Raw genomic sequence first — 12939 nt, forward strand, 5'->3', positions numbered from 1 at the left:
CCTATACGTGAGTGACAGTCCCTATTGCAGTTGTTGCAGACATACTGGGAAGTCTACGTTACTGTGGTTGCTGCCGCGTTCTTCTTTCTCTTACGTTTCTCCGCTGCCAACTGACCTCTCCTCACATCAGCGACTGATATGCCATTGTTGAATGCATATCCTTTCCTCCATCACTAATGTATGTAAGATGTATAATGGTGATTTAATGTTGCTGCAGAGATCAACAGGGAATTGTGTTAGCAACAATATCAATAACAAAACATTTGTAGTGTTAACTGTTTTAAGATACCCATCCATGTTGACTGCTTTTAAGCCTTTTTCCATTGGTTGGAGCCATCTAGTTGTACTGTCTACTATTTCTTCTTTTTCAGTCTTCTTGACTGATAAAATTCTATTAGTATAGACTTCTTTTCCACCAAAAAAATTACTTTTTCTGGAATATGGGTATTTGCCACTCGTATTTACATAGTTGTGAGTGTTACAACTCTGTGGTCATAAACTAAATGATAGAATGAAGCAGAATCAGCAAGTATAGTAAAATCACCCAATAGTTTAATTATCTGAATTACAAGGTAAAAATTTAAGTGGAACTTAACAGTATTGTGAATTGAATCCTAAATAATACTAAAAGTTCTATCATAAGTATATATAAAAAAAATTGGTGTTCCAAATGAATTCCAGTATTAAATGTGATTATGTACCAATAGTCTCAATGTATCACAAAGATATAATCCAGAATGTCTTTGAATGAATTCATAATAATTCCAAGTAATAATTTAGTCCAAAATTTCAGTGAGCATTTTGTAATTCCAATGAATAATTTCAATAATTCCTCTCGAATTATATATGAACACATTTAAAATGTGATTCATCAAAGACTGATATTAAAATAGGAATGAATAACCTTATATACATCCCAATTTGACCTATATTTCAATAACATTTTCTGAAAAACATTTATAGGACCTTGTAAGGGCATAATAAGGCTGGGTCCTGAACTCAAACCCCTGTATTTATAACACAGAAACAAGACATTGCCAAAACTCTATCCTCAATTATAGACAAAGGTCAGACACAATACAAACTTAATATTCCTAAATCAGCTTATAAGATAACAGCCAAAGTTGTTTTAATATGAATGCATATTTCCTATGCATTATTTATAGAACTTGAAAATAGCATTGCCACTCATCAAATCAGGAAGATTTTTTTAAATTATCTGTGTGACCCCCAAATGTTTTATATGTACTCTGGGGGAGGGTAAGTATAGTTTTTACAAGGTCTTACAACTACAGATCTTGAACTTATAACAGAAAGAAGTGAAACAAACACATTTAGTAAAATCATTTATTTCAAGTTACAAAATGAAAATTTAAGAGACACAATATTGTAAATTAGATCCAAAATAATTTTTAATGTCCTATCAAAAGTAAAAAAATATAGAATGTTGTGAATAAATTCCATTTGTCTTGAATGTCCTATGTACCACAATTCCATTAATAATTTAAGTAAATAATTCCTCTCAAATTATAGTTGTAAATGATTCCACAGACTGATCATAAAACAAGAATGAATTATTGTTTACCAAACCTCTGTAGATGTAAATATACACTTGACCTGCAATGCAATAGACTTTTCTGGAAAAGCAGAATATCTGTTGGAAAATCCCACTAACTATTGAATTCAAATTGTTATAAACATCGTATGTACTGCTTAAATCATAACAAAATTAAGGCATGAAAAAGTTCTATCCACAACCCTCAATCATGGACAAAAGTAAATCCACAACCCTCAGTCATGGACAAAAGTAAAGAACAATATAAATTAAGTATACATAACAAAAGTCAACATTTTTCTAGAGGCTTTTTTTCCTATTTAAAAATACAGAGTAGTGCTCCATTACATTGAGTACAAGTAAGATTATATTTATCTCAGGACAATCAAATCAGATGATGTTTTTGACAGTACCAAAGAGTAGTGTAGTGAAATGATCTTAAGAAAGATTTGGATGTCTTGATCATTTTGCCTTTGCTTATCATAATATCATGACATTTGTGATGGATATTATTATACATGTTACATATAGAGAAATTATTATATGGGTGTATTATCCACAGTATCACAGTAGTCTATAATGGTACATTTATGTAATGCCAGATTTGGGACTGTGCCATTTTCACAGTCAAACAGATATTTTTTCTGATATTACTGGCCTAGTCTGCATGTGTCAGCAGACCTGATAGAGTTTATCAGCCATTGAACATATTGCTGGCCTAGGAATTGCTAATAAACAATGAGTTTGGGAAAAATGTGATGCATTAGACTGATGTAAGAGGCAAACAACTTGCCATCACAAAGGTCACAATTGAATTCATTTGTTGTGAGTTGCCAAAAACCCAGACCTTCTATGGGGTGATTGTCCTCCATGTACGACCAGTCCGGTGACCTAGTGATTAGATCGTCCACCTCAGATGCGGGAGGTCATGGGTTCATACCAAAGACTTACAAAAATGGTACTAACAGCTGCATTGCTTGGTGCTCAGCATTAAGAGGTTAGTGTTAGGACTGGTTGGCCTGGTGTCAGGATAATGTGTCTGGGTAGGACATCATGCTACGTGTCTGCAGCATGATGTCCCAGTGTTAGACATCACTATAAACTGTCACTACAGACATCGTAGCTATATGACTGAAAAATTATTAAAGCTATGTTAAAAATCTAAATCACACACACACACACACATCCATATACAAGATACTAGTGTACATTTGTCTTCCATATATAATATACTATTGTACATTTGTCCTCCATATACAATATACCATTGTACTGTTGTCTGCTATATACAATATACTCTGTACAGCTATCTTCCATATACAATATACTCTGTACAGTTGTCCTCCATGTATAATATACTATTGTTCAATTGTATTCCATATACAATTTACCATTGTACAGTTGTCCCCATATACAATATACTCTGTACATTTGTCCTCCATGTATAATATAATATTGTTCAATTGTCCTCCATATACACTATACCATTGTACAGTTGTCCTCCATATACAGTATACCATTGTACAGTTGTCTTCCATATACAGTATACCATTGTACAGTTGTCCCACATATACAATATACTCTGTACAGTTGTCCTCCATGTATAAGATAAAATTGTTCAGTTGTCTTCCATATACAATATACCATTGTACAGTTGTCCTCTATATACAACATACTCTACTATTGTTCAGTTGTCCTCCATATACACTATACCATTGTACAGTTGTCCTCCATATACAATATACCATTGTACAGTTGTCCTTTATATAAAGTATACCACTGCTCAGCTGCCTGCCATATACAATATACTCTGTACAGTAGTCCTCCATGTATAATATACTATTGTACAGTTGTCATCCATATAATATACTTTTGTACAGTTGTGATCCATATAAAATACACTACTGTACAGTTGTCTTCCATATACCAAGGAGTATTGGCTGCTGTTTTTTTTTTTTATATCATAGCAATCCTCTAGATCAGACATATCAAGTTTTAGTTATCAGTGTTCCTATATACCTCATATCAGCCTGTTGCAGCTGCACATACAGGTGTCGGACAGTCTTCACAATCATACATACTCCCACAAGTCCCTCTAACAGAGGTATTCCATTAGGCAAATTCAGAGCTCACCTAGTGCAATGTGCTATGACGAGTTTTGCCTTTTTTATGCCAAAGATTATTTTACATTTACAAATGAACGTGTGTCTTGTGCATTGTTTAAAGTATAAGTTAATTGCTGCTACTCTCTTATACTCATATTGCACAAGTTAATTACTGGTACTCTCTTGTACTCATACAGGTTAATTACTGGTACTAATACTCATGCAAAGTTAATTACTTGTACTCATATATGCTTGAATACTAATGGTACTCTACTTAAAATATATACTTTAAATGATACACATGTCTGCTATCCTGTCTAACTCGTTTAATAAAATAAAAATTGGTCATTTATCAATAATCTTTCAAAGTCATTTGTACAGCAAAATGCCATTAGTCTGGACCCTATGGAGATGGTCAGTTTGTCCAGAAAATAGGTCTTCCAGATACATGTAATTATTTTTGATTCAGCTGTGAATTTCAGTTTTCTTGGGAAATGGCAAGAATCAGAATGGGCAAGGTTTTATTGCATTCATTTTTATTCATGGATCAGGTTAAAATTTGTAAAGAAAAATTTCCTACAACATATTGAAAGAAAGGGGCATAAGGTAAACCTTTCATGTCACCATCAAATCTAGGTGTGCAAAATGTGCAGTGACTTTTACTACCACACATTTTTATGCTCAAGTTTGACAATGACTCATAGATAATATAAATGTCTTTTTTCTTATATTGATGAAGGTTATTTACTAACCTTCCTACACAGAGAACAGGGATGTCACTTAGTGGATATGATAAATAAGGTTAACCTCAGAATGATTTAAAGGGAGAAAAAAATATGATAGATATTTTTGGTTCATCCACTTTTGTCTGCCAGTGCAGACCGTCCTGTATGCTAATCACCATGAGCAAATAGTGAAGTTAGCTTGGTCATATGGGTGATTGAAGTATATCTTGGGGAGGACCAGGACTAGATCAGCTGAGTTGGGGATTGTGTCATTTTATTCATGTATGTCTGTGTGTAAATTCAGCTTACACAGGATTATAAGGGATAGAAAATGTCGGCCATAGTACTCAAAAGCTCAAAGCATTTTTGCAGTCAAGCAGTTAAAATATTACAGCTGTGGACAAAATAAAAATCTTAGTTATTGCCTACATGTGTGTACTGTTTATCTTTGTGTGTGTGTTTGTGTGTATTGTTTATATATATATATATATATATATATATATATATATATATATATATATATATATATATATATATATATATATATATATATATATATATATATATATATATATATATATATATATGTGTGTGTGTGTGTGTGTGTGTGTGTGTGTGTGTGTACTTATTTAATTATTAATGTTACATGAGCCTTTGGTATATAATCTCTTTTTTATTGTACTTGCTATTCATTTAACCTCTCCTCTCCTCCCCTCACTAACAACTTCAAAACCCTATTTTCTCATGTCAGTGGTGGCTGTTGAATAGACCAGACCATACAACTTATGTCACTGAATGTTTTAAATTAATAATTCCTAACATCATCTATATTGAAAGCCACAGTGACTCAGTGACAGACACATGACAAGAAGGGTGTGAGTTTGTATCCTACCCAAACCAGGATGGGTTAGGTGCCATCATGTGGCAAAGCACAATTGTGGCATTATCTAACCTTTTATTAATCAATCATCTGACTCCATTCCAAAACCACACTCTATTTCTCCCACACAAAGTAGTTATGCTGAAAATTTCAGTGAACTTCCACAAGTTGACATAATGAAAATGTTTAGATTACACACTGAACTCATAGGGCAAAATTACTTCTCCCCCACCCACCCATAATAGGACAGAAGTGGAGAGAAAATAGGAGAAATTAGTGCAGAGAGGTAGTAATTGAGAATGTTCACAAGCATTAACTTTACAAACAGCAAGATTAGGCTCAGTTCTTTTTTAATTCATTGTTTCATTTGGAAAAACTTTTTTTAAATTTTGCTGCAATAGGGCAGAAAGATGGAAGGTAAGTCAAGAAATCTAACTGGTTTTTGTTGTTTGTAAAGTTGATGCTTTTTAAAATTATTTTGGCATGAATAATGAAAACACATTCTTAATAAGATTGAAATCATAACAAGATTACTTTCCCTGCTGACAGAAAAATGATGTACGAGTGCACTGAAAAAGTACTATTGTATGTACCACCAGAAAAAAGTGGTAAACGGGTATATTGATAATACAGAACACCTCTGCAATAATAGATGCAGCTTTTATAACAAGGTTAATTATGTTTATTCAAGTTAGAAAAGCCAATATATTTATTTTTTTGAGGTGTATGTGTCTCTCAAATTACATACATGTTGCACTAGCACAGACTTTCGATTTATCAAGTCTGTTGTGCCCCAGGTGGATGGGTGAGTGGTCTAAGGCACACATCTTTACAGATCACTCAAACATCATACACCTGTCCCGGTGAGAAAGAGTCTTGGCTTCACTAGCATGACTGTCTGGCACCAACTATGTATGAAAAATTAAGGCCATAATATAATTATGATTTTTAGAGCATTTTTATGCTGCATAAAAAAAGTTACAAGTCCAACTGCAAACTGTGCAGACCCAGATCTGCTGTTGCATAATGACCCATTAGATCTGGGTTTGTGCAATTTATTAGGAGTAATCAGTAGAAGAAACAAGAAAGACCCTGATCTGCAAGTACAGTATTCAGTGGCAGATCACGGTCTCTATTTATTTTTGCTCCCTCTGATGGCCTAAGTGGTTAGAGCGTCTACCTTGGATGCAGAAGGTCATGGATTCAAACCCTGGCCGAGTCATACCAACAACTTACAAAAAAAAGTACTAGCAGCTGCCTAGCTTGGCGCTCCACATTAAGATGTTATTGTTAGGACTGGTCGGCCTGGTGTCAGGATAATGTGAATGGGTGAGACCAGATGCTACATGTCTGCGGCATGATGCCCCAGTGCTAGACATTGCAATACATATGTAAACTGCCACACTGTCATAGTGATATGACTGTAAAATTGTAAGCTACGTTAAAAATCCAAATCACACACAGTCTATATTTATTGCAGTTAAATAGAATTTATTAGCAGGTAAATATTGTAAATAGTCGCAAATTACAATTTGCAAAACCGAAGTGCTTACAAAAGTTTCAGTTTCCATTCCACAAGTCAAGGTGTGGAAAATTTTTATCTAACCAGGCTTCAGTTTCACCAACCATAATTTTAAAGCTAGGTCTGGACTGAAGGACAGTTCATTATTCAGTACTAAAAAAGACTCATAAGACATCAAATCGCTGAATGCCAGACTTATGTTCTCTAGGTAAAATCCATGCTAAATATCATAGAGACTCTAGGGCTGTGAGCTTCTATAAGAGGTAAAAAAAAGTCTTTTCACACAGTACTATTGACCCTAATAGTTGTTGTTGTTGTGGGGTTTAACGCCATTTTTCAGCACACAATAGGCTGTGCGTGGTGGCCAGTATTAATGGTGGAGGAAGAACCTGGGAAAACCCCAGGAAGAACCACCGACCCACGAGAAGCTACTGGCAAGCTTTCTCACATACCCACATTAGCCGAATCCTAGACTTGAACCCATGCAGACAGAGGTGAGATGGCAATGATCCGTAATGGAGAGCGCTTTAGACCACTCGGCCACTCAGGGCTCCTTGACCCTAATAGTACCTTGCCTAGAAATCAAGATTTTGAGATGGAGTTTGAACAAGATTTTGAGACTGAGTTTGAAATCAGAGGACTTTACTACATGTATTGTAAAACCATTTTTTATTACCATATATTCACGCTTATAACAAGCCCAACTGCAAACTGCAGCAACCCAGATCTGCCATCACAAAATGTGCTAGCAGATCTGGGTCTATGCAGTTTGTCAGTAGAATAGACAACAAAGACCCTGATCGGCAGGCACATTATGCTATGGCAGATCAAGAGGTTTGTTGATTGCAGTTTGACTTGATTTATGAGCAAGTACTTATGGTAAGTTCTTGTTGGAAACTCGATCATAATCTCAGACTTTTATGATCTCCTGGACATTTGTTGTTGTTGTAGAGTTTAACAACATTTATCAGCACAAGATAGGCTATACATGGTGGCCAGTATAAATGGTGGAGGAAGAACCCGGGATAACCCAGGAAAGAACCACTGACCCAGCAGAAGCTACTAGCAAGCTTTCTCACATAACCACATTGGCCAAAACCAAGACTCAGACTCATGAGATGGCAGTGATCCATAACGGTGAGTGCTTTAGACCACTCAGCCACTCAGGGCCCCCGATCTCCTGGACAGATCTTTTCATATAATTGTTTCATTAAAATAATTCATACTCTGCTTAAGTCTTTTAGCTTTACACTTACACTTCTACCATTCAGGTTGAATTCATATTTTGAATGATGGCTTGTTTAATATTTTTTCTCATGATTTTTAAAATATTTCAGGAAGAGATATCAAGTGCCTTGAGGGATGTTCTGAATTCAATCAAATTGTCAGAAAGAGGAGTTTTTGTTCAAGCCTCCACACTTGGGTCTCTAGAAGCTTTGTTGGAATTCCTGAGAACATCCAAAATTCCTGTAAGAAATTATCATCAATTAAGGGAAGTTTCAAAAAACAAAAGTTTGATCATATGCTTTTAAATCATGGGGATTTTGTGATGCAGTCCATCCATACATACACACAGTTGGGCATTCAGACACGTCATGTATTTGAACTCTGCCTCAAAGTTAAAGACACAGTATATTCATCAGTAATTGTCATTAGGGTATAGAGTGTATCAGGACTTAAAATTTTAAACACTTCCCTGGGGTTGGGGCTAGTGAAGGAGGAGTGATTGTACATAATTATACAGATGGGGTGATTGTACATAATTATACAGTAGGGGTGATTATACATAATTATACAGATGGGGTGATTGTACATAATTATACAGATGGGGTGATTATACATAATTTGTAATTTTTCAAAGTATCTTATAGATCTGAAAATTGACATGTGTAATCAGTGACCCAAATCGTAAAACATGTCAGTCTGGTCTGAGAATTAACGTGTGTAATCAATGACCCAGGTATCGAAACATGTCAGTCTGGTCAGAGAATTAACGTGTGTAATCAGTGACCCAGATGTTGAAACATGTCAGTCTGGTCTGAGAATTAACATGTGTAATCAATGATCCAGATGTCAAAACATGTCAGTCTGGTCTGAGAATTATCATGTGTAACCAATGACCCAAATGTCAAAACATGTCAGTCTGGTCTGAGAATTAACATGTGTAATCAATGACCCAAATGTCAAAACATGTCAGTCTGGTCTGAGAATTAACGTGTAATCAATGACCCAAATGTCAAAACATGTCAGTCTAGTGTAGTCCTGGGGACCTATCCCAACCCCCAGAAACTTTGTTCCCAAATTCATAACATAGAAACTGTTGAGATCTCCACACTATAAGCAATATATACACACACTTACTAGGCAAGAAAAGACAATTGTATATATGCAACTTATAATATCTCTTGGGACCATTTTTACACCACATGGCTTGAAAATTATAAAGTTAAGCCACCTCAGTAACCACATATAGACTTGCTGGCATGAAAAGACTAATTCATAGTCCCAACTGACATTTTTGCCACTGGTTCAGTCCTTACTCAAAGGACCTACTCAAGAGGCTCTGAGGGGGGGGGGTGCAGACAGGGAAGGTTGAGGATACACATTTTACAAATAATATTTTAGCTTGTTTTAAGAAAAAAATTATGTTTCTTGTTAAGTATTTATTTCCATTCTTCATTGCCTTTTGTCCACTGCCTTTTCATGTCACATAACAGCTTAGTGCATCTGCTATTAGTTACTTGCAGCATAGCTTCACCTTGAGAGGACCGCTCCGGTGTCCTAGTGGTTGGAGCGTCCGCCTCGGATGCGGAAGGTCATGGGTTCAATCCCAGGCTGAGTCATACCAAAGACTTACAAAAATGGTACTAACAGCTACCTCGCTTGGCACTCAGCATTAAGAGGTTAGTGTTTGGACTGGTCGGCCTGGTGTCAGGATAATATGACTGGGTGGGACATCATGCTACATGTCTGCGGCATGATGCCCCAGTGCTAGACATCGCTATAAACTGCCACATTGCAGACATCATAGTGATATGACTGAAAAATTGTTAAAGCTACACTAAAAATCCAAAATCACATCACATCACCTTGAGAGACCTTATATAATGTAATTAACAATTGATTTTAAGTAATTTTAATATTCTTATATGATTTGAATTAATTCAGCAAATAATGTTTTCTTGAAGATACTGTGGTTTTCATGCATGTATACTTGCTTTAAATAATGAATGAATCTACAGTCAGTATGACATGCACAAATAGTATGTCAAGTACAGACAGTGACATGCATAGACAGTATGACATGTACAAACAGTATGACATGCATAGACAGTATGACATATAAACAGTATGAGCTGTACAAAGTTTGACATGCACAAATAGTATGAGATGTACAGACAGTATGGCATGCACAAACAGTATGACAAGTACAGACAGTGACATGCATAGACAGTATGACATGCACAAACAGTATGACATACATAGACAGTATGACGTATAAACAGTATGAGCTGTACAAAGTTTGACATGCACAAATAGTATGACATGTACAGATAGTATGACATGTACAGACAGTGACATGCATGGACATTTTAGTTACAAACATCATGACATGTACAGACAGTGACATGCACAGACATTATGTACAAACAGTATGATATGTGCAATCAGTATGACATGTACAAACAGTATAAAATGTACAATCAGAATTACATGTACAAACAGTATGACAGTATAATCAGTATGAGCTGTATAAACAATGCAACGTGTACCGTCAGTAAGACGCTTGTACATTTATATGAAAAGATCAGAACTTTTATTTATGTCATATGGTTATTTTACATGTACTGCTTTCTGATTATTAGATGGCATATCTTTATATTTAAACATTTCTGTTTTTCTTTGATTCAGTATGCAGGTATTAACATTGGTCCAATCCACAAAAAGGACATCATGAAGGCATCCATTATGTTGGAACATGATTCTCAGTAAGTGTTTTTTATTTGCAGTAATTTGAAATTCTTAATTAGTAAGACATCAGTTAGAGATCTGTATGTTCACCAGCAGATTTGTTATGTCTTTGTATCGAATTTACCAAATGCAGTATTGGGATTGCAGTAGGATTTTGTAAGATGTCTTTTATCAAACCAGTTTAGCTTTCACTTGAGGTTATTGCAAGTGGAGATAGTTTCTTTGTGAATATTATCACAGGAATGATTTGGTCATAGTTTGAATGCTATTTTTACCGGACCATGTGTTGGATGTGTGAACAGCATAAACCCATATTTGTCACCAGATAACATGTATATAGGCCAGACTGTGTGCTGTTTACTTGAAATATGCCAATAGACCAAGATGTGTGCTGTTTGCTTGAAATATGCCCACAGATCAGGCTGTATGCTGTTTGTTTGAAATGTGCCAACAGACCAGGCTGTGTGCTGTTTGTTTGAAATGTGCCCACAGATCAGGCTCTGCTATTTACTTGAAATATGCCCACAGATCAGGCTCTGTGCTGTTTACTTGAAACATGCCAACAGATAGACTGAATGCTGGCTACTTAAATCATAATAAGAAATTACAGATACTTTGTAGATGATATTTTGGCTGAGTATGTTATATATGTGTATATTACATGATGGCACATCAGATTCTTAATAGACTTTTGGCAATAATTTGGGTCTTAATATACTTGTACATTACTTTTAGACAAAACTTGGTCATAATATACTTGTACATTACATTTTGGGCAAATACAAGTCATTATAATCTTGTACATTAAATTTGGGCAGAATGATTATGCTGATAATGATGGTGGAATTGGGTCTCATTATACTTGTACACTATGTTAAGTCAGGTCAGGGTCTTATACTTGTACGCTACATTAAATCAGGTCAGGGTCTTATTATACTTGTACACTATGTTAAGTCAGGTCAGGGTCTTATTATACTTGTACACTACATTAAGTCAGGTCAGGGTCTTATTATACTTGTACACTATGTTAAGTCAGGTCAGGGTCTTATTATACTTGTACACTATGTTAAGTCAGGTCAAGGTCTTATTATACTTGTACACTATGTTAAGTCAGGTCAGGGTCTTATTATACTTGTACACTATGTTAAGTCAGGTCAAGGTCTTATTATACTTGTACACTATGTTAAGTCAGGTCAGGGTTTTATTATACTTGTACACTATGTTAAGTCAGGTCAGGGTCTTATTATACTTGTACACTATGTTAAGTCAGGTCAGGGTCTTATTATACTTGTACACTATGTTTTGCCAGGTCGGTATCGTAATAAACTTATACACTATGTTGTATCAGGTCATAGTCTTAATATACTTGTACACTATGTTTTTCCAGGTCAGGGTCTTATTATACTTGTACACTATGTTAAGTCAGGTCATGGTCTTATTATATTTGTACACTATGTTAAGTCAGGTCAGGGTCTTATTATATTTGTACACTATGTTAAGTCAGGTCAGGGTCTTATTATACTTGTACACTATGTTAAGTCAGGTCAGGGTCTTATTATACTTGTACACTATGTTAAGTCAGGTCAGGGTCTTATTATACTTGTACACTATGTTAAGTCAGGTCATGGTCTTAATATACTTGTACACTATGTTAAGTCAGGTCAGGGTCTTAATATACTTGTACACTATGTTCAGTCAGGTCAGGGTCTTAATATGCAAAACAATTTCATTTTGGCAGATCAGGGTTTTGTTTTATTTGTATATTATTGCAGATCTACATTACATTTTGGCTGATTAATGTCTTATGTACTTGTACATTACATTTTGGCTGATTAATGTCTTGTGTACTTGTACATTACATTTTGGCTGATTAATGTCTTGTGTACTTGTACATTACATTTTGGCTGATTAATGTCTTGTGTACTTGTACATTACATTTTGGCTGATTAATGTCTTATGTACTTGGACATTACATTTTGGCTGATTAATGTCTTGTGTACTTGTACTTTACATTTTGGCTTATTAATGTCTTGTGTACTTGTACATTACATTTTGGCTGATTAATGTCTTGTGTACTTGTACATTACATTTTGGCTGATTAATGTCTTGTGTACTTGTACTTTACATTTTGGCTTATTAATGTCTTATGTACTTGTACATTACATTTTGGCTGATTAATG

The 12939-nt window shown here is 35.1% G+C and overlaps 1 protein-coding gene across 1 annotated transcript in view; it reads left to right on the top strand.

Annotated features, from left to right (window-relative positions):
- The window catches only part of LOC149798218 (uncharacterized), a 184393-nt gene that overhangs the window by 148532 nt on the left and 22922 nt on the right, over nucleotides 1-12939 (top strand). Inside the window, exons 23-24 of the mRNA XM_089963322.1 lie at nucleotides 8125-8256; nucleotides 10700-10776. Coding sequence (XP_089819448.1) covers nucleotides 8125-8256; nucleotides 10700-10776 — 209 coding nt within the window. The remainder of the gene's footprint in view (nucleotides 1-8124; nucleotides 8257-10699; nucleotides 10777-12939) is intronic.

Source organism: Sinohyriopsis cumingii, chromosome 6, assembly GCF_028554795.1.
Source record: "Sinohyriopsis cumingii isolate HCF-2022 chromosome 6, ASM2855479v2, whole genome shotgun sequence".
Lineage (NCBI taxonomy): Eukaryota > Metazoa > Mollusca > Bivalvia > Unionida > Unionidae > Sinohyriopsis > Sinohyriopsis cumingii.